The 21,593-nt window shown below is 35.0% G+C and overlaps 2 protein-coding genes across 9 annotated transcripts in view; one reads left to right on the forward strand and one right to left on the reverse strand.

Moving 5' to 3' along the window:
- znf280d (zinc finger protein 280D) overlaps positions 1 to 2,962 on the reverse strand; it is a 28,563-nt gene extending 25,601 nt beyond the window's left edge. Inside the window, exons 1-3 of the mRNA XM_056462082.1 lie at positions 2,879 to 2,962; positions 2,117 to 2,279; positions 1,812 to 2,038 (exon numbers count right to left, since the gene is read on the reverse strand). Coding sequence (XP_056318057.1) covers positions 1,812 to 2,038; positions 2,117 to 2,279 — 390 coding nt within the window. The 5' untranslated portion in view covers positions 2,879 to 2,962. The remainder of the gene's footprint in view (positions 1 to 1,811; positions 2,039 to 2,116; positions 2,280 to 2,878) is intronic.
- Positions 2,963 to 5,790: 2,828 nt separating this feature from the next.
- Positions 5,791 to 21,593, forward strand: part of tcf12 (transcription factor 12) — a 196,687-nt gene continuing 180,884 nt past the window's right edge. For 7 of the 8 annotated variants that reach the window (XM_056462086.1, XM_056462087.1, XM_056462090.1 and 4 more), the window contains exons 1-3: positions 5,791 to 5,975; positions 6,841 to 6,933; positions 8,027 to 8,099. In XM_056462086.1, the coding sequence (XP_056318061.1) occupies positions 6,862 to 6,933; positions 8,027 to 8,099 (145 nt within the window). In that variant the 5' untranslated portion in view covers positions 5,791 to 5,975; positions 6,841 to 6,861. The remainder of the gene's footprint in view (positions 5,976 to 6,840; positions 6,934 to 8,026; positions 8,100 to 21,593) is intronic. The other variant, XM_056462091.1, reaches the window with a different exon arrangement.

Genomic DNA, 21,593 nt, shown 5'->3' on the forward strand with positions numbered 1-21,593 from the left:
TAAGCTTCACATCATATTAGCCAAGCCCCAACATTTTGATGTTTTCTAGAAATACTTATAAGTTTTTTGGTGTTTGAGCCTTCAGAATGTTGAGGTATTGTTTTTATACTTTATGTGTAACGCGCATTACAGCAATGGTCTCAAAGTCAACTCCTGGAGGGCCACAGCTCCACAGAGCTTAGTTCCAACCACCTCCAACTCACACCTGCTTAAAAGTCTCTACTCTAGTAGTCTTGAACACCGTGATTAGTTGGATCAGCTGTGTTTGATTAGGGTTGGAGAGTTTGAGACATATGTGTTACACAGCCTAAACACAGCCCTGCACAGTTTAGTTCCAACCATGCTCCAACAAACTTAATACAATAGTGCGATCACACTAGAGTTTGAGCTTTGAAACTCTGTCAAACAGCACTTCGAAAAGGAATGGGATTAAACAAGATGACTCGATTTTTTTAAAAATGAGCAATTGGTCCATATTTTAAATATCTGTATATAGAGGTCATGTTTTGATCTGCTATTGGTCTTACACAATCACGTGATGCCATTTCGCAGGTCAGAGTTCACCAAGCTTGAACTTTTGAACGCAGCAACATGTGAAACTTGTTGCACGAGCTTGCGTTTCCAGTCTGCCACATTCGTTTGAATGGAAATCTATGGGGCAAAAAGTTCAATGTGACCGCAGCTTTATGTTTATATTTAGGTTTCAAACAAGCCTGAAAGACTCAGTTAGTTTGATCAGGGGCCCGTTTCAGAAAGGAGGTTAAGTGAAAATTCCGAGTATTTTAACCCTGAAATGAGAGAAACTCTGAGTTTTCCGTTTCAAAATGGCAGGTTTGTTAAACTCAAGAAAGCAGGGTAAGTCAAGCCAGTTTCTGAAAGAGAGGTAACTTTAACTCAGGGTCAGTTACTGTGGTAACTTACTCTGTGAACCTAACCTGGTCAGGAGCAGGTTTTATTCTCTAAACTCAAGAGTTTCTGTCGGTGTCCTCCCCTTTTTTATAGACGAAGCTGTATTTCTTGCATGAGCCTTACGTTTCCACCCACCTATTTTAATGCTCATTTTGGAGATGCGCACAAAAACGATTGATGGAAACGCCAAGATGCGCATCACTTTTTAAAATACGCATAAAACACATGCATAACAGAGTAGGATAAACTGTTATTAGATAGAAAAGATGTGCCTAAATTACGATGGAAACACATTTACTGAACAGATTACAGTATGTGCATTACAAAAAAAGGTTTGTTATAAGAGATCATATGATGAAGAAGATGTGTGAATGGACAAAACAGCAGGCTGAGCACACTGAAATATCTTAAATGTTGTTTTGGTCATTCATTTTAAAACACCTTAACCGTTTCAGTAGTAATGGTATTACATTATTAATGACCTCCAGAGCGCCTGTATTTTTTTTATAGTCGCGGTGTGCGCTCAACTCTGAGTCGGTCAACTCAAAGTTGATTGACCTAATTCAGATCCGCCATTCTGAAACTGAAAACTCTGAGTTTTTAATCTCTCTGTAAATCAACTCAGGGTTCAAGTTTAAACTCCGAGTTAATTGAACCTCCTTACTGAATCAGGCCCCATGTGTGTTTAATTAGGGTTAAAGCTAAACTCTGCAGAGCTGCGGCCCTCCAGGAACTTAGTTTGACACATGTGTGTTGCAATATTGCTGGTTTTTTTTTTACTTGTGTTGATTTTATAAAACTTTAATTCAGCTGATGAAAATTAGCACACAAACCTAACTTCTGATTTGTGATTTGGGGTCAAATGCAAAGAGCAGAAGTAAAAAAAAAAAGTTTAATGTTACCTGATTGTTAATAATAATGGGTTGGGGGGCTGTTTGTGGTCCTAGAGTTGTGTTGAGAGGGATGAGGATGGGGTTTCCTCCTGACGGAGCTGTGCCTCTAACCATGATTGTAGGACCTGCAGCCACCCTTGGAGGGTTCGGTGGGGCTTGCGGTGTATTTTGCACTGTAGTCACCGTTGCAGGTTTTTGAACCAGGACATTTCGCTGGTTCTGTTGGTTAGCGGCTCCTAAGGATCACAAGGAACAAAATCACCACAAGTAAATGACAGGAACAGAAGTGACTGTGTCCCAAAAAAGTGTCATACCTGGTTTTGTGTTGGCTGCAGGCTTGGAGCTACAGATTTCACCTACAAATATTGGTTCATCATCATCTTCTTCATCATCCAGATCGATCAGATTTATTTCAGGTATTGCTTTCTGCCATGGCTCCAACTCCTCCTCCTCACACTCCATAAACAACTCAGACATCTATGAGTAAACAAAAGGCATTAGTGCAATGTTGTAATTTACGTAATCACACCCAAACCCACAAAGCACGTCAAAAGCCGGGTTTAAACCCACCAGAATATATAATCCTAAACAAAAGCATGCTAATATCTGTGTGCACCTAAATCGCCGTTGTTGATGAACAAAAGAAACACAGTTATGCAAAATTAAGTCATGTGAAGTTTAAAAGGCCAGCTATAGTGATGCAGAACCTTTAATACATCTCTTGCAGGCTTGAGAATATAAGCGACTGTTACTGCGGACATAGACCGGCTAAAATGCTAATTCAGTTTCCCATCATTTTCTCCAAGTTAATAAGTGAAATCAGCAAGAAATTAAAAAAGAAGGCCACATGCGTTAAGAAATTAGTTACATTTACACATGTTTTCTTTTAAGGGCGTTATTCGGGAAACCATTATCAAGCTGGTCGGCTCTGTGTGGATGCTAACGCGCTAAAAAGCAAGGAAAATAGCTAGCGGCTCCAGGCAGAAACGACAAACAGCACAGAAAATGCTTGGTGTCTTTTTGCATAAAAACAGATTGACAAACATCACGGATTAAAACGCGAAATTCGACCTTACCTTTTAAAATCTCGGATTATTTACAAACAACATCAGTGTTGATTCAGACACGCTTACAGCAGCATGAACCGCGGAGGCTCATGGGAAATTCGAGGGGCTTTGTTGAGGGACCAAAAAGCATAAGTCTGAACCAATACCTTTTTTGCACAGTTTAGAAACGCCAATATTAAAATACATAACATCAAGTTGTGTGCAGATAATGAAAGAAACGTATTATAAATAATACTAACATGTCAGATTATGAGAACCAGGCCAAAACAAACGCTGTCTACATCACAGACTGTTACTATTAGTAGAGCTTTATATATTAATAGATGCAAAGTGGTACAAATAAAAAAGAAACATATAATTTATATAGTAGATTATGTTAACTATTGAATGTTACTCTGAAAACATCTTAAAGCTTTAGAACGTCATTAGAAAAATGTCGTGGACTATTAAGCACTAAATATAGGCCTATATAAGAGATAAATAGAACTTATATTCAAAGTAATATTTAGGCTAATTCACTTATATAAGGGTGAAATCTGCAGGTAGAAAATTTAGAAATCTTGTATTGAATCTGTTTGTTTTGACCAACAGGTGGCACTATGAGTATTGTGATGACTGCAAATGTCCTTTATAAATAATGAAAGTCATCACCAACAGATGATACATCTCTTTCATTCAGAAAGTTGGAAAGGAAGGGAGTTTTATGACTTTTTTAGGATGCCTGTATTGTACATCTGTAAGCCATTTTGACTTGGTGAAATTAAACTATGTTCTGCATAGCATTTGGTTTGTGGTGTTCTATTTCTGTCTCTTGAAAGATGAACGTCACTAAATATCCTGGATATCATTATTTTGATTGAAATTGGGTGTAAACACATATAAAATGTAGCACATAAACAGCTATACTAATTAATTGTAAAGTTAATAAAAACATGCACTCTATTATTCATTGAACTTGTATACAACGTGCTGTTTGTTGCCATCATACTGCTTAATTTTATGATAAAATATTTTCAATTTTTCTATTTTCTGCTTTACATATTTACAATGATTTAATCTTTCTTTTGTACATATAAACACAGCAGTATTACAGGCCTTCTACAATAGGTTACACAAATAGCAGGTCTGTTAATCAGTATGCAACAAACCCTCTAAAACACAGGTGCCTTTAGGCTTGTTTGAAACCTACAGGTAAGTGTGTTGAAGCAGGGCTGGAACTAAACTCTGCAGGGCTGCAGTCCTCCAGGAATTGAGTTTGACAATCCTAAAGTTTAATTTACACAAAAGTTGAAGAATGTTCAAAAATAAAAAATAAAATAAGGTGCACTACAAAATGGACATACTGGCATCTTAAAAGTAACATATGCAACAACTTGTTAACCTAGAATTACGTATGATATAAAATCATGTTATTTTGTTGAATTTGTAGAAATGTTCTATTATTTATTCATTCATTCATTTTCTTGTCGGCTTAGTCCCTTTATTAATCCGGGGTTGCCACAGCGGAATGAACCGCCAACTTATCCAGCACATTTTTACGCAGCGGATGCCCTTCCAGCCGCAACCCATCTCTGGGAATCATCCACATACACACTCACTCACACTCATACACTATGGACAATTTAGCCTTCCCAATTCAACTGTACTGCATGTCTTTGGACTGTGGGGGAAACCGGAGCACCCGGAGGAAAACCACGCGAACGCAGGGACATTATTTATATATGTATATAAATTCCATATTATACTTCGCTGAAAATGGTAATAACGATAATAATAGCAAGTCATAATAGTTACATTTCAAATAAACCCATGTTCTTTCATTCATTCATTCATTTTCTTTTCGGCTCAGTCCCTTTATTAATCAGGGGTCACCACAGCAGAATGAACCGCCAATTTATCCAGCATATATTTTAAGCAGCGGATGCCCTTCCAGCTGCAACCCATCAATGGGAAAATGTGTATGTGTTATATTTTCAATTATTATTATTATTTATTGCAGAGCAATAAAACATGAAAAGGGAAAACATTTATTTGGTATCTTTATTAAGATAACAATATACTTATATGAGAACAATATAAAAATAATTAAAAAAAATAGAACGCATTGAAAACAGAAAAAAACGCACATTATTAAAGTTAAATCATATTGTTAAACATGTTCTCATAGATCATAAAATGTGCCAATTAATCATTGTTTTTGTGCCTAAAGGCTGAATTTTGAGAATTAATTTTAGTGAGAAATAATTCAAGAATCAATGGGGGTTAAAATCATTTTGATAATAAAGGAAAATAGACAGAAAAATAAGCATTCAAATACTGTAGATATAAATGGTCAAGGTTTGCATAATGAAACAATGCTATTTTGCAATATTATTCGTACAACTTTTGTGTTATATCCACTGTAGTATATTCAAAATGGCTGTATTATTGTTGGCTGAATTTTATTTATTTTTAATGACAATGACAAAGTGAACAATAAAACAATGTATTCAAATTTTGTTAGTTAATAAAAAAAGAAATCAGTAATGATAAAAGTTAGCTTTCTTTTACACGATTTAAAATTAGAACCGAAATATCAATTTATTAAAAATCTACATAGTTCTACATAGAAAGAGTGTGGATTAGTTCAGAAGGCTCCTGTGTACTCTGCTGCTGCACTTGTTCCCTTGCTGCTAAGATGATGTTCCATGTTTCAGATATTCCCAGTTCCTAAAAAATACGCATACATCTAAACGAAGTCCACATTTATGTGCAGGGAGTTTGTAGGTAAACCAAACTGATTTTAGGAGGTGCTCCAGTGGTCCCCTAGCAAGGTTGTGTGTCAGGCTTTATGATTCGCCACACATGATATCCATCCGCTCCGCTAAAGAACAGCCGAGTCCACGGCGCTGGCGGAAGAACACGATTTCAAACGTCATCGCTGCGCTTCGGTTATCGCCAAGCAAAAATGTCTGCCTAAGGGAAACTCGCAAGTTACATAGTGGATATTTGCAAAACACAATCGCAAACGATATCGATTTCATTAATTTTCCGACGCGAGACAAGGAAAGCTACGCCGTGACTGGCACACCCGATCGCCCTAGTTGGATTTTTGACAGCAGAAAAGGTAAAATAATGCACAGCGAGTTTCTGAGTCTTTTTGGACTGGGTGAAAGAAGTTGGGATAGAAGAAAAGACGGGAGCCGATATTTGCGGAAAGGGGTCGGCTTTCGCAGCTTGACATCGCACTGTTCATTGTCCGCGTTAAAACGTGTGTTGTGACAGTCTTAACGGAGCGTTTTGCTTAATCGTCTGGTGGTCGCGGCACTATTATGAATAGGTTAACTGGCAATTAGCGAACAACAACAGCGGCGGCGTTGTTGGTAAAGTAACCATTCTCTTGCAAAATAACAACAAAAGTGTGTAGCTTCGGATGTTTTGACAGTTCGCGTGCGTCCATCGAGAGCTCGCGACTTTTGATACATTGAGGAATCAAACACATGCTGTTGAAAAATGATGCTGCGGGTCCATGTGTGTGTGTGCGTGCGCGCGTGTGTGACACCGTCGAGCTCAGCGTCTTTCCCAACATGTCCACGTTTGGTCATCCCAAAAAACATTACCAGGCCAGCTCTCTTACATTAAAATCAAAACCCTTTCCACAGTGTCACCTCGTGGCATGCCATTATTGACAGAAAGAACTGCGTAATCTTGTCCGAAGCTGTCAGTGATACGAGACTGGTGAGGGGAGCTCTTGGTTTATACCTCTTAAACACTATTTAACGGATAACGGATAGGTTTTTATTGCCTGATAATTGTTTTGTATTAAGGTGTTGGACCGGCGCAAAGTTCTGCTAAAGACTGGAGATGGGGATGTTTAGCAAATGTCAAGCTGCGGATGTTCGTCATTTGCATAAACTGTGTGCTGCTGGTTAGCATGACGCTTCAGCCTCATCAGGCTCTCAGATTGAGGGAATGATGTTTGTGTTTTGTAGATTTAGTAAAGGATCGTAAGGATGAACCCTCAGCAGCGGATTGCCGCTATCGGGACGGATAAGGAGTTGAGTGATCTGCTAGATTTTAGCGCGGTAAGACACTCAGCAATTATTTTAACTTCCATCTTCAAGGCTCAGTTCCAACTGTTGTCATTCGTTCAGGCACTCACTTCTAACATGTGCAGTTTTACTTTCTGTGTTATGCTTGTAATGTTTTTGTGTATTTGTTATTTTTTGTTTACCAGATTAAAAATTGACTTTTTAAAACAGATATGCACGTGTATATGTTGTTATTTTATGCATGTTTTTCTTATGTTGTGTTATTATTTTGGTATATTAGTTTGTTTTCCATCTCTTTAAATGAAGAAAAGTACAAAGTTGCATTTACATACATGCATTACACGTATTGTTTCATATTTAATGTGTAAAAAACGTAAAAACATGCTCGTTTAATTTGTTGAAAAGCAAACATACACAATGTATGTTTGCTTTTCAACAAATTAAACGAGTATGTTAGTCGCACACACACACACACACACACACACACACGCACACGCACACGCACACACACACACAAACATGTACATTGTTTTTGTTGTGTATAAGTAAAGGTCAGTGTACTTTTTCCAATTTAGATACTTATTTTGTTCATATATAAACCACAAAAATGTCTTTGTACTTCGTTATATATTTATTTTCACCAATTTATCTAAAATAAACTTTTTTGAGTATTTTTAATGTGTGTGTAAATAAATGTGTGTATGTGTGTCTATAATAAACGCATACATAAATAGATACCTTCACAAATGCGTTGTTGTTATATTTTTTTCATGAATTTAAAAGAACCATCCTTATATGCATATACACATCATTTTTTGTATGTTTGTACAATGTGTGTGTGTGTATATATATATATATATATATATATATATATATATATATATATATATATAGATATAGATATATAGATAGATAGAAAGATAGAAAGATAGATAGAGATACAGATATTATTATTTTTTAATTGAATTACATTTAGGGGTTATTACATTTAAATTACTTAAGGATTGTTAATAAATCAAATGTGAAAGTCTTTTTTCAAAAGTCCTTTTATTCATTAAACGTTAAACACACTGTGCAGTCTTAGTACCACAGCATTTGAGAAAGATGTTTGTGTGTCTTCCTGTAGATGTTTTCTCCACCTGTAAACAGTGGGAAAAATAGGCCGACCACTCTTGGAAGCAGCCAGTTCACAGCATCAGGTAGGAACTTCCTGTGGAAATCCTTTAATGAAACACCATCTTTCCTCTCACACTGTCCAGCCGCCTCTTGTTTCTCAGTCCAGTCTTGTTGCTGTTGATTATAGTCATGCGTTCCATCTCAAGGTGCTTTTGATTTTGGTTTGTCTTGATTAATAAGCAGCAGGTAAAGAACGGTTCAGCGATGGTCTTTGAAATCAGATCCATCCACTGTTTTAATTACACTCAAATGAAAGGCACCACTGTGGCTAACTTCTCTTGGGTGGTAGTTGAATAATTTTTATTATTTATTTTTTCATTTTCTTGCATACAGTTTTGTTATTGTCTTCTTGGACTCCACATCAAAGTTTTGACCGCTTTGGGAATTGGAAATATGGTTTCTGTAAACATGTCTAAAATTGAAGATGACCACAATGACTAAAAGTTATGATTTTTTTTCTTTTCCCAGAACATTTTCCCTGACTAGTGCTCAGATTCATTTATAGAACTGCTAACTTGTTTGTATGTGTATGTTAGGTGTATGTATGTACACCTACATAATAAACCTACATAATAGTTTTAATAACTAATTTTTATAAGCTGATTTATTTTTATCTCCGCCATGATGACAGTAAATAATATTTGACTAGATATTTTTCAAGACACTTCTATACAGTTTAAGTGACATTTAAAGGCTTAACTAGATTAACTAGGCAGGTTAGTGTAATTAGGCAAGGTATTGTATAACGATGGTTTGTTCTGTAGACTATCGGAAAAAAATAGCTTAAAGGGGCTAATAATTTTGACCTTAAAATGATTATAAAAAAATTAAAAACTGCTTTTATTCTAGCCGAAATAAAACAAATAAGACTTTCTCCAGAAGAAAAAATATTATCAGACATACTGTGAAAATTTCCTTGGAAAAAAACTATTTAAAGGGGGCCTAATAATTCTCACTTCAACTGTATGTATTAGGGTTGCACAATATATCGTTTCAGCATAAATATCACAATGTGTGCATCTGCAATAATCACATTGCAAGATGAGCAATGTTGAGTTGGGATTGTTGCTTTAACGTTGATGCAGAGTTTAACCACATTGGAATGAAATTTTATTATATAAACAATCAGGCAGAAACATTTTATTTCAATTGGAAGTTTAATAAAGAATCATTTTATTTATTATTTTTTTTATTATTATATTAATAAGAAGCTATTTAAGGAGTTTATTGAAGCAAAAGTCATAGTTACTTGTTTGCTAATATCAAGAATTAAACCTTAAAATAAAAATCATGAATTGACCATAAATACTTTCCAAAATTTTTCCAATATCGTGCAGCCCTAGTATGTTTATAAATGGGATGCCTGCATCATATATAGACATTAGGGTTAGTTTTCTTAAATTGAGATGTATACATCATCTGAAAGCTGAATAAATGACTTTTCATTGATGTATGGTTTGTTAGTATAGGACAATATTTAGCTGAGATACAACTATTTGAAAGTCTAAAATGCAAATGTCTAATGGAACATGATCTTTAGTTATTATCCTAATAATTTTTGGCATAAAAGAAAAATGTGTAATTTTCTTTCACATGAAATATAACGTGTTGTTTGCTATTTCTACAAATATAGCAGTGCAACGTAAAGGAACACTTCATCTAAAAATGAAAATTCTGTCATCATTTACTCATCCTTATGAGTTTTTTCTTCTGTAAAACACAAAAGGTTTCGGAGCCACTTGAGGGTGAGTAAATAATGAATTTTATTTTTGGATTAACTATCCCTTTAAGATTTGTGGTCTAGGGTCACAAATGTACATACAGTAATAAAATGTGTTCAATAAGACAATAGTTCAAGAAATCAAAACACAATCTACATTGTAAAAGCGCAATATAAATAAACATGAATTTAATTAAATAGTTATGCACAACATTACTAAACTTTATATACATTGTATATTTGTATTTATAAAAAGAGAGTTCACTTCCTCTTTATTCTACTGGATGAGATGCATGTGCATTTAATAGTCTAATTTTACATTAATCCTGTCATAGGTGACTACACGTTGCTGTAAAGATCATCCATTGTCTAATTTGCTGTGGAAAAAGCAAACAATCAGGCATTATTCTTTCTCAATGCTTGTTTTATGTAAAGCAACAAAGCAGAGCCCTTGTTAGACTCATCTGCTATCTAGAGGACACACGTTTAGTGGGTTACTGAATAGGGGCACAGCCAAGACTGCCAGACACATTAAAAAAAAAGACCTTTTCAGAATGTGAAATAACCTGATCTAATGGGCTCAGCCAGATTCAAATAAATGAAAAGTATACACACATGTGATCTTGTAATTAAAGTCTTTGGCTTTGATGTGCTGTGATGCAAAATGTGATAAAAAACGTCTCTTGTTTGCTTGTTGCTCATGACACAACTTACTCAAAACAGCAGTGTTTCAGAGATGGTTTGGAAACGCTGCAGGGCGTTATTTCAAGCACTGTCAGAGGTTTGTGTGTTTGTGGCCATCAAGATAGTAGAGAGAAGCCATTTTGCTGGATCCATCTGTGCTAGATAATTCAATATAGCTTGGCATTCCCGATTATCAGGTGACCTAGATCAGGTGAAATATCTGATTCCTAAACGAGACCCGCGGGAGTTCAGTTTTGGAATAAATTATTTAAAGGACTATTCCCAGTCAAGTGCAACATCTGTAGAGTAAATTATTTATCACATATTTATTTTGCAGTGAGTAGCTTATAAATTAAACGGTTCGTTCATCCAAAAATGAAAATTCTATTATTAATTACTCATCCTCCTGTCGTTTTAATCCCCTGAGATCTTTGCTCATCTTTAGAACACAAATGGAAATGAAATCTGAGAGCTCTCTTATTCTCCATAGACAACAATTGTTTTGAGATGTTCAAGAAACCAAAAAACACTGTCAAAACATTCCATGTGACCTCAGAGGTTCGTGTAATCAAACAAAGCCCATTTTGTGTCCCAAAAACCCTTTAAATATGACTTTCATCACCAATCTTGACTCTCCAGGTTTAAAACAGATTTCAAAAGTTTGCATTTTTAGACTTCAATACTGATTGTGATTGTGCCTAGATGCACCAAGTTGATGCCAAATAACTAGCACCAACCTAACCTAGTTGTGTTGACGATTTGCTTCGCATTGCGTATGGACCAAAAAGCTGCATGTGGTGCTGCACAATATTCATTGTATTCATTTATTCACATTAGACATTGTTCAATTCAATTCATGTTTATGTCTATAGAACTTTTATAATGTAGATTATCAAAGCAGCTTTACATAAAAGTTCTAGTAAACAGTGTCAGTCCAGTTTTCAGAGATGAAGTTCAGCTTAGTTCAGTTCAGTGTGGTTTAATTTTCACTGCTGAAAGTCCAAACACTGAAGAGCAAATTCATCGATGCGCAGTTCCACAAGTCCCAAACCAAGCAAGCCAGTGGCGAGGAAAAAACTTCACCAATTGACCAAAGTGAATGAAAAAAAACCTCGAGAAAAACAGGCTCAGACAATCAGGCCACATTGTGTTATTTTGTTTTTTTTTCAATATATAATGTGATATGATCATAATTTCACAGGATAACTATTAATTCATGATTGAACATTGATTGGATGATATTATAGGGGTGTACATCTGCATTAAATATGCAAAATTACACAACAATATACATAATGAAATGAAATGAGATGAAGCACATATGAAAACAATAGATTTTAATAGCTTTTTCAATAGAAAAAAGATAAAAATGAAATAAATGGTTTTCACTGGAGTCTAACCGTATTGAGGTACAGAAATTAAATAATCTACTCAAAATATCACTGTATAGTCTTCATTGTATAAATAAACACAATCTTTGTAAAAGTGACAAACTTTATATTTTTTGTGTCCAATTTTGTGTCCAATTTATATTTTTTGTTTCAATTTTGAAAAATCTTTTACACTATTAGATTATAATTAAATATGACTCCACAAGCCATATGTTACGAACAGAATTATGAATAATTATAATCCCAACCTAACACTGCAGATTCACACATTGCTATATTGTGCAGCCCTAAGTTGAACACACCACATGGACAAAAGATGACCAAAATGAGCAGCATTCAGTACCATTATCACAGTAATTGTCACTCACCATGGAGGGATTCGCTTGTTCAAATATGTCTGATAATCCATATCGTTTGCAAATATTTGAGAAATGTAGCAAAATTACAGCCAGCCTCTTTGTGATGCTTTTTGGCTTGAATTGATTACTTGCTACGTCACTTCACTACGTCACTCTCACACTCTAATTCGTTGCTGATTAACCTATCAGAGTGCTCTCTACAGACGATGACAACACTGATTCTACATGCTGAATTGAGCAAATTAGCTCAGATATTAACCTGATGAGAGGCAACGTGTGGAACACACTGAATCAACTAACCTCATCATCGACGGACCGATGAAGCCCATTGGCCGACCGTTGTCTTGGTGTGTCCTGGTGCTTAAATAAATGGCCTCAATATAAACTACATTTTTACTCACAACCAAATCGAAAATGAAGTCATTTTGTATGTAATTCATGTAGTATGATATGACATATGGTGTTGATTAAGATGAATTCTCTTTTTTAATCATCAGTAGCAGTAACTGGCATGTGCAGTAAGAGGTTTCAAAGGTGAAAATGTGAAGGTTTGGTGATGCTTCTGGCTAATCTGTCAGACTTTTGAAAAGAGTGTGGGAATGCTGTGATATGTTCCGTGTTTCATCTACAACTCTGCAAAGCATGTATCACCTGTCTGATAACAAAATTCTCCTTTGTTGTCTTTAACACTGTTTTTTCTCATGCCGTAGCGGCTGTGTTATACAGGCGTGTGGTATTGTGCAAAGATAAATGTCCTTCGCTTTTTTCCAGAAAAAAAGCAGTTGAAACAGACCCACCAAGAAGCGTTAAAAACAATAGTGGAATAATGCCATCAAAGGATATTTCTGCAAACACAACTCTTCCTCTGTTAGACCCCACCCAGAGCCTCTTCATGTGTGATGCAACAGTTCAGTTAATCGCAGGTCAAATCAGTTCACAGACATAAATACATACACTACCGTTCAAAAGTAATATTTTATCATATAAATCATACTTTTATCAAAGGGGTAGTTTTTGAAACCTTTATGAGTTTCTTTCTTCTGTTGAACACAAAAGAAGATATTTTGTAGAAAGCTGAAAACAAGCAATCACTGACATCCAATGTACACTGTAAAAAACACAATGTATTTGTGTTGGGACAACATGAAGGAATGAATGCCGCGTTTACACTAATTCGTTTTAGTTTTAAAATGGTGTTTTAGAATGAAAACGATCCATGTCCACACTGGTGTTTCACCTAGCATTTCTAAAATGCTCTCCATACACACTATACCGCTGAAAATGCACATCATGTGATCACTCACACTGGATCTCATCTCACTATAGTTGATAAACGTGATATTTAATTGATCTTGTCTCTATCTAACGACATTTGACTGATCCCCATTTGACTGATTGCTTGCCTTTATTTCCTATAATGTATAAACTTATTGTATGTTATACTTTTATAATGGCCATTATTGATTATTAAAACTGATATTCAGCAAAAGAGATTGTATGTTTTGAAAATGAAAGGAGGTAGTTATGTTATAGGCTCCGTTTTGTTATAAATATGCATATAGTGAAAATGCTCATATACGCTCATATAAATATGTGGCTGCATGTCGCCTCAACATTTTTGGAGCCTGTTAAGTTCTTGATATCAAAATGAAGATAGACAGCTCCTTAAATCATGTTTTCATTTTATTATAATGAAAAGTGAAACAACGTAGCCAGGGTGATGTGAATGAGGTTATACAGTATACTGTTCTCTTTGAAGATTCACCCGATGTGTCCTCGGGATTTTGTTTTCCATATCAAACTTGCGAAGTCGGAACTTACAAGGAGAGGATACAAGATTGAACTTTGTGTAGGCTACTTAATATTGAGGAAAAAGCCCCAATCAGGTCTGCAACCACGCCTCTGTTTTCAGATGTCTCCGTTTTCCCCCATCTGCACTAACACAGAGCAGCAGCATGAAAATGGCCTCTTCAGGGTTTTCAAAAAGCTCAATTTTCGGCTTTCGAAAACTTCGAGGTAGTGTGGACAGAAGGTGTAACCTTAGCAAAACTTATGCGCTTTAAAATGAAAACATATCAGTGTAAACGGGGCCCAGGTTAACATATTAGTTTTTACAAATTGAAGTGGATTGACCATAAAACAATTAAGTATGCAATTAAAAGACAACCCTCAAGAATTGTGTTGTTTCAGCTCATTTTAAATGAGTAGTTTGAACAAATAACATATGTAATTTTTTGAGTGCAGGAAAAAAAACTCCTCAATGGTTACTGGTTTCCAGCATTCTTCATAATATCCTCTCTTTAGTTTAACATGAGAAAGAAAGTTAAACAGGTTTATAAAAGGTTAAGGGTGAGTAAATGATGACAGAATTTTCAGTTTTGGGTGACCGGTTCCTTTTAAATCGATGAATTAAATTGCAACAAATCAATATCAAATATTTTTTTTTGTTTTGTTTAAATTTATCAAAGAATTCAGAAAAAAATGTTTACTATAAAAATATTAAGCAGCACATTTGCTGTCTATAGTAATCATTTTGAACATCAAACAGGATGAAACTAAACTTTTTAAATAAATAAATGTTGCTCGATACTAAATGAACACTGGCACCACCACATAAGATTGATTTCTTGAGTATTAGACTGCTGAAAATTCAGCTTTGTCATCAAAGGAATAAATTGCATTTAAAAAAAGCAGTTATTTTAAACTATTACTTTTCACAGTATCACTGGATTTATGATTTAATTTGAGTAACAACTTTAAAAGAAATATTGAAAATTGCACCAACCTCAAAATTTGACAGGTTGAATTACAATACATGTATTTTACTTTTTAATTTAAATAGTATTCCTTTGAATAATTTATAGTTGTTGATTAAACATCGAGAGAACAAAAAAATTATTGTTTTATTTATTTATATATTTTATTTCTCGTATAATTTTTCAATGATTATATTCCGTGCTTTGCCAGCCAAGCTGCCTGGAGTTTGGCTTGGCTATAAGCTTTTGAACTTGTACCTGAAGCTGAGAGTAAACCCCAGACATCACTGTCCTTATTGTCTGTGGATTAGTAAAATGCTTTATCTGCTGATTAATAATTAATGAGAGGGGAAGAATCTGTATGATTAGCATTCACACAGTTTTATATCCTCTCTGGAAAAAGTCTCTGAACTATGAAAAGACTCAAATATTAAGATAATTTCAGGCTAGGAAAATAAAACTGCCCTGCTGTATAATGAAGATATTAAAGGTGACAAAACCTCACTTGAGCACAGCTTATCATCAAAGGCTTCTCAGCGGATTTATGAGTTTTGTTTAAAACAATGACGGAGTCTCTCCCATTTAAGCGTGCGTTTGTTTCAGAATGGATTATTATTTCAAACACGCTGCGCATCTATATCCACCAAACTGCCTTTCAGTAGTTTCTGCTGAAGAAACAAACTGTTATGTTTCTGAACTCCGGAAACCATTGTCTCCTGAGACTCCCTCAGTCAGCTTCTGTTTCTGATGTTTCTACATTCATATCTTTCTTTTATTATTATTATTATTGTTGTTATTATTATTATTATTTATTTTTATCCACCCTTGCAACGTTCAGTTTTAAAACTAAGCTTGTTTAATTTGTGGCACAGTTGTAAAACATCATTTTGAGCCATATTTGCGTAGATGCAAGTACAAAATCATGTGCAGTTGAAGTCAAAATGATTAGCCCTGTTAAATTTGTAAAACTTTATAAAAAATATTTCCCAAGTGCTGTTTAATGGACAGATTTTAAACGTTATAGCTTTAATAACAAATTTTTTTGGTCTTCACTATGATAACAGTACTACTTTTATTTAGCAAGATACAATTATTAACCTTAAGGTGCAATTTAAATGCTTAACTAGGTTAATTACGTTAAATATTTAATAAATATTTAATAAGTTAAAGGGCACCTAATTTACCCCTTTTTCAAGATGTAAGATAAGTTTTTTGTGTCTCCAGAATGTGTCTGTAAGGTCTTAGCTCAAAACACCCATCAGATCATTAAATATAGCTTTCGGAATATTGGATTTTCTGCTCGGAGCACAATATAGCGGTTTTTGTGGCCTGTGCCTTTAATGCTAGTTTTCTCCGCCCACCGTTCCCACATGCTTATCAGAGTGTGTCTCAATCTCCACCTCGGCTGCGTCAGATAAACAGCACAGTGACAAACATGAAGGAAGCAGATCTCAAATAATGTTTGTGAGAAATACCACAGTAAGAACTTTCCCAATTACTTGATGTATTTGTTGTGGAGTTAATTCAAGCCTTTCTGCAATGATGAGTCGCACACAATGTCATTACAAAGTTCACTCACACACACACACAGCATGCACGTTTACTTTGCACTGTTTTTACACTGCAAATGTGACAGGATCCACGTTAATATCCACTGCTGTATGGATATGCGTTATGTTAACAAAATAAACCTGATTTAACGTCCACAAACTGTGATTGAAGCCTCTTCCTTTTTAATTGTGCTGACATGAGGCTGTGGTGATAAAGACGGTAAAATCGCTGTAATTCATTACAAACATGCACTGTTTTAAAAACGTTTTAAACTTGTAAAACACATTCTTGTGTGAATACGCATCTGTCAATTAAATCAGTGGGCGGGGAAAACTGCACTCCTATGTCACATGGGCCTCAAAATAGGAGGGATTTGGATCCTATTTTAACATCAGGAAATTAAAAAAAATACACACACAATATCTATACACAGTTCTGTCCAAACAGCTTACAAAAGAGTATTTTCATCATAGGGTATCCTTTAGGTTTCCCAGAACTGGGAGCGCATCCTCTGCATAAACATATGCTGGAATAGTTGATGGATAATTCTGCTGTGGCGACCTCTGAAATAGAGACTAAGCCGACGGAAAATTAATGAATGGTTAGTTCTGTAACCAGGAAATAAAGGGACTAATATTGACCTTAAAAATTTTTCAAACATTTTTTTAAACTGTTTTCATTCTAGCCAAAATAAAAGAAACAAGTCTTTCTCCAGAGGAACAAATATAATAGGAAATACTGTGACAATTGACTTGCTATTGAAAAATATTTTTAAAAGAATAAATATTTCACAGGAGAGCTAATAATTTTGCCTTCCAATGCATGTGAACTAATCATAATTAATTCCAAATACTTCCATAATTGTGCATAATACTTTTAATCCTCAACTTTTGAAAGTAATCCTCAGTGTGTTTTCTTGAAGGACCCCCTTTCTCTGGCAGACGGCTGTTTATTTTTAGCTAACCTGCTGCTTGCTCTGTGAACCATTGGGCCACGTTGCGCATGCGATGCCGTCTGAGCAGCGCCTTCCTTTGGCAGGCTGGCGCTGCCGTGGCAGGGAGAATTCTGGGAGGGTTTTTGGACATCTCTTGTATGTATCTCGGGTCACCTCATGTGGCTTGGTTATGGAAGATCATGCTGTTGCCATAGCGATCAAAGCCCTTTGAAGGCAGGTTACTTGGCACGGCGTGTGCATCTTTTCCAGCGTTTCAGCAAATCTCCCCCCAACAGCGGATTTGTTGGTGTTTTTTTTGGTGATTGATTTGGATTTTAGGAGGGGGGGAGAGAAAAACAACAACTTTGATGTGAGTTCAAAGAATGGAAATTAAACTAGGGCATATTTAGATTATGGTTATTCTTTCAATATATTTGAGAAAGCTGAGTTTGTTCTGGCTGTGAGGAATAAATAAGTGTCTTGTGGAGGACAGCTGTGTTTGAAACAAAGAAGAGATGTTGTAAACTTTCACATCTGTTCTGGAAGCAGTCTGCTGGATGTCTCAGGTGTGTCGTTGGAAATTATTATAACATATCGATGACAGCAGGAAAACAGTGCACAGAATTTCTGTTCGTCTGGTTTCTTTTGTGCTTTGTCGCAACAATGAGATTTATTTTATTAACATTTTAAATGCCCACAAGCTTTCCTGTTTATCCAGAAGCAATAGTTCTGTTCATGATCCTCTGTGGTTTTCTACTAACCTTAATAGATGCTTGGAAAACCAGCTCGAAGTCATTTAGGCCATTTTATTCGCCATGGCTGTTTGCATATTTTTTTTTTTCCTGTTTTTCCTTTTATTTTTGATTGGAGTCCTTTGTTGTGGGTGTAGTGGATGCCAGCCTTCAGTTCTTTTAAATTAGACCTCAAACTGAAGCACTGGCGGAGTATTTTTCTGAAAAACATCATGTACTTCACACTCAGGTTTGTAGAGGTTATTGTATACCTTTCTGAAGGACTTGTTTTCAGCAATTTTCATTTTGAATCACTAAAACATAATTCTTGCAAACATCTTTTAAAATGGTTAAGTGTATTACCATTTACATTGCAAAACAAGTGGAGAGAGATTGCTGCTGTGAAGAATAAGGAAAACTGCTCTGAGGTTTTTGAATCAGTGATGAAATATATTTTTTAAATGCAGCGCTCAACATATATGAGTACACCCCTCACAAATCTTTTAGATTAATATTTATTATATGATGCTACACAATAATATATTTGTGCATAAACACCAGTTTGTCAATACCGAAGCCAAAACTGGAGCTAATCAAACAAAATAACTTATCATAACAGTTAAAAAATGAGCGCAGAAATTTATGATAGGAAAATATTTTAAAAAAATTTAAAAGAGGGAAAAATCAAGGGTAACAAAAATATATATAAAAATATACTTTTTGGAATTTAAATCTATCATCATTCTTAGTTCAGTTTATTTGTTTACAGGGCAATGCACATTAATAAACATTTCTGCAAAATGTGCTAGAATTAGCCAAGAATGGCTGTTTTTCATCTGTAGACCCCTTACAAAATGTTAAAAATTCACACCTAAAATTAAAGCTAAATAAAAAATTTAAAGGATAATAACACAGAATACACTATCATATATACGTAAATACACAATAGATACATATACACATTCTATTTCTAAAGATGTTCGGTGACTAAAATAATTTTAAATAAATATATCTGATTAATAAACCAGTTTTGTTCAAATGCACCAAAATATATGAGATATATTCACTGAGAAATTGAAAAAAATCATCCTTTTCAAAATGAGGTTTACTCATTTATGCTCATCACTGTATGCATATTTCTCCAGTTTACCAATAACATGCTAAAAAGGATTTGAATATTTGACAGTTTTATGTTAACTATTATCACAGGTTTTTTTTTCTTATTTCTGGTAACTCTAAAAGTGTTGTTGTTGGCTTTCGCCAAAGAATTCAACTTTTAAATAAAGAAATATATAAAAAATAGTTTTATTGTCTAAAATGTGTCAGTCACATGACCAGATCAGTTTGCATGCTTCATTCTGCACATCTAGATGTAAGAGGTGGAAAATTGTAACTGATATAATTTAACCAACATAAAGATATATTTATTTTCATTCTTATGATATATTAATGTTAAAAATCGTATCTAATATAAGTATTCATTTGTTTGTGGTTTTTAACTGTATATGTTTTGAAATGTTTTTGTCATGAAATAGCTGTTGTTGCTGACATAGCATTAAACAAAATATATGATGATGATGATGATGATAACCAACATAATATCAATGGAGGCGTGAAGTTTGTTAATGTTCAGGGGGTTTAGGAATGTTCAGGAATACAATCAGAATCTCAAATTGAAGTAAAAAATGGGGTTAAATGTTTATTGGGATTCTTTTCTTGATTAAAATGGTCAATGGTTTACATTTACTTTGCATTTGTCACTACTGAAACATTATGGCTTCAAAGATACATTTTTCATTCAAATTGTGAATGTTATAAACAGAAAATACGTAAAGGCCACTCTTTTTTTAAACACTGAAGCGGTCAATGACATCTGCATTAGAGTATTGCATTGTTCTCAACCTCTGTTAAAATCAATCTCTTATTCACAATGTAGTTGTACTTTGTTGGTGATGGAGAACTTCACAAGCTTCCATGAGTCAGTAAGTTTGGGCTGAACCAGAATTATAGCGTTTTGAGGCTGATTGTCCTTTGTGGACATTTGTTCATTCATTCATTCATTCATTCATTTTCTTTTCGGCTTAGTCTCTTTATTAATCAGCAGATTACCACAGCAGAATGAACCACCAACTTATCCAGCATATGTTTTAAACAGCAGATGCCCTTCCAACTGCAACCCAGTGCTGGGAAACATCCATACACACTCATTCTCACACATATATTTTGTTTACCCAATTCACCTGTACCACATGTCTTTGGACTGTGGGGGAAACCCATGTGAACACGGTGAGAACTCCACACAGAAATACCAACTGACCCATCCAAGGCTCGAAAGAGTGACCTTCTTGCTGTGAGGTGACAGTGCTACCCACTGCGCCACTGTGCTGTCACACATTTGTTCATGTTTTGTAAATAAAAATTGTTGATGCTTTTTACACAGTGTGTGCACATATATTTGTGAAAAATTATCTGTCAGTGGGTATAGAATTGCCTCAATATTACTGGTATAGTGGCTGTGACATTTTCTAAATTTCAGTACTGACTCTCTAATAATACTTTATCAGGCTGGTCATAAGAGTTTAAAGGTCTTGTTGTAACCCCCAGTAACACTCTAGGGGTTTTCTGATGAGTCTTTCAACAAGTGACCTTTAAAGAGTTAAAGTACCCCTGCTGTCGAAACATAGTAGTCGATGAAACAGCCATGTTTTAACCTAAAGCTGAAAGGGCAGCATGTTTTTTTCAGTAGCTAGACCTAGGTTTTGGAACAATCTACCCCAGTCAGACTCAGGACATTAGATATTCCTCTTTCAGCTTTGCTTTACTTGTAGGGCTTCATGACATTGGAAAATAAAATCACAATATTTCATGTTTCTGTAATATATTTTGCTGTAAATACAAAGTTGGCGTTTCTGTGTGGAGTTTGCATGTTCTCCCCGTGTTTGTGTGGGTTTCCTCCGGGTGATCCAGTTTCCCCCACAAGTCCAAAGACATGCGCTATAGGTGAATTGGGTAAGCTAAAATTGTCCGTAGTGTATGAGTGTGAAATGAGAGTGTTTGGGTGTTTCCCAGTGATGGGTTGCAGCTGTGTAAAACATGTGCTGGATATGTTGGTGGTTCATTCCATGTGGTGACCCTGGATTAATAAAGGGACTAAGCCGAAAAAGAACAAGAATGAATGAATGAATAATTAGGATTTTTCTGTATAACACACAATGTCCAAATTACAAGCGTAGATAGATAAATACAAAAGAGCAAAGATGCAAATGAAATAAACAGTGCTTTTCTGATTTTCTGGGAAGTAGGATTCCGACACAGATTTTTTCAATGCAAAATATCACTATAGTGTTCATTGTATATAATGAAATATAAATAACTGTTGTAATCTAAAGCT

Source organism: Danio aesculapii, chromosome 7, assembly GCF_903798145.1.
Source record: "Danio aesculapii chromosome 7, fDanAes4.1, whole genome shotgun sequence".
NCBI lineage: Eukaryota > Metazoa > Chordata > Actinopteri > Cypriniformes > Danionidae > Danio > Danio aesculapii.